General features: G+C 29.5%; 1 protein-coding gene across 1 annotated transcript; it reads right to left on the reverse strand.

The window, feature by feature from the left end:
* Positions 1-958: 958 nt before the first annotated feature.
* HELRODRAFT_184355 (hypothetical protein) lies at positions 959-2059 on the reverse strand (the record flags this gene model as incomplete). The annotated part of the gene is made up of 2 exons (XM_009023323.1): positions 959-1159; positions 1894-2059. Coding segments are annotated over 2 exons (367 nt in total), but the record flags the coding sequence as incomplete, so codon positions are not given.
* Between the last annotated feature and the right edge of the window lie 18 nt (positions 2060-2077).

The raw sequence follows: 2077 nt of genomic DNA on the forward strand, positions 1-2077 counted from the left end.
AGTTAATGATTAATTAAATCGCAAACTTATAAGAATAAATACAAATTCACGTCGGTCTGTAAGTTTTGCATTGCATACGTATAGATATGAACAAACAGAGTTTAGGCTACGAACAAAAAAGAGCATCACCAAAATAGAAACTAATAATTCAAACAAATAGCCGAATAAGAATAATTTAAGAGTAAAAATAAACAGACATAGCTACACATATTCAAGTTTAAAATAATGATACAGACCACCAGGCAGACCACAATATAAATAATCAGTTCTATTGTATTATTATTTAAAAAGGCAAAGATTTATGATATATGTAACGCGCTCACGTAAATACACATACACACACATAAACACACCACACAGACATATACACACATACACTATTCATAAATATACTTCTATACAAGCTAGATAACATACAGAAATATGAAACACAATTGTAACAGCAAAACATTAATCAACGTATTTAGCAACAACAAGAACTATTTAAAAATTAATTTTACAAAATTACAAGCAAGGTGATATTGTAGATTAATGAAAAAACGAACAAAGGCCTATACATCTGTGTACATAAGTGTGCGCGTGTGTGTTAGAGCTTTATCATTGTTGAAAATAATATTTCATTGAGTGATATAATATACACATTATAAGTGATAAAGTTTTTGAAAAAATTTTAAAAATTAGTTTAGAAAAAATTAATGTTTGACTGCTGAAAGTTATAATCAAAAAATAAATTGATAACAATATAAGAATTTAAACAATTTAAATTAAGCATATGTAATATAAGGACAGATGAAATTGAAAATAAATTTTATACAAAGCTAGATACGAAAAAACCCAAGGCTACCTATAAACAACAAAATTTTATATAAAAAAAACCTGAAAAAAATCGACAGCATTAAAAAATAAAATTATTAAATCAACATAAAAACAAATCAAAAAACAGTGTGGAAAAAAAAGCTTAAACAATTTGCAACTTTTTGACTTTAATAAAATTCCTAGCCACCTCGTCGTAATTACTGATACTGAAATATTCGGCGACGTTTCTAAAGAACCCTCTGTTGAAAGGGTTCATTAATCTACCCCTTGAATCGATCAAGTAGGAGTACCGCGCCCAGTTTGCCCGCTCGTTCGTCGTCATTCCACTCGTCAGATTAATAATCTTTGAGGGAAAAAGATAGATGAATTAATTATCTACGACTAGTATCTTCAGTGAAAATGATATATGGACTAATTATCTGTGGGTAGTTACAGTCAAACAGTATTTAGATATCGATGAATGAATGAATGAATGAATGAGGGATGAACGAATGAATGAATTAATGAATGAGGGAATGAACGAATGAATGAATGAATGAATAAATGAATGAATGAATGAATGAATGAATGAATGAATGAATGAATGAATGAATGAATGAATGAATGAATGAATGAATGAATGAATGAATGAATGAATGAATGAATGAATGAATGAATGAATGAATGAATGAATGAATGAATGAATGAATGAATGAATGAATGAATGAATGAATGAATGAATGAATGAATGAATGAATGAATGAATGAATGAATGAATGAATGAATGAATGAATGAATGAATGAATGAATGAATGAATGAATGAATGAATGAATGAATGAATGAATGAATGAATGAATGAATGAATGAATGAATGAATGAATGAATGAATGAATGAATGAATGAATGAATGAATGAATGAATGAATGAATGAATGAATGAATGAATGAATGAATGAATGAATGAATGAATGAATGAATGAATGAATGAATGAATGAATGAATGAATGAATGAATGAATGAATGAATGAATGGTCTTCAGTAGTGAGACATATATAGACACACAAACACACAGACGAGAACAGAGACAACTTTACTAACGGTGCAGACGAAGGCCAACGCCGAGACAGACGTAAGTAAGGTTAGCATGAATGTCCCAAACCAGATGAAATAATCAGCATGTCCAATTAAGAAGAGGTAACCGCAGAAAGTCAGTGATACGAAGCCGAGCAACAATGTTGTTAGTGTGAAGAAGAAAAACCAAGCCCTGTTTGTATTCGGTTGA

The sequence above is a fragment of the Helobdella robusta genome, assembly GCF_000326865.2.
Source record: "Helobdella robusta unplaced genomic scaffold HELROscaffold_351, whole genome shotgun sequence".
NCBI lineage: Eukaryota > Metazoa > Annelida > Clitellata > Rhynchobdellida > Glossiphoniidae > Helobdella > Helobdella robusta.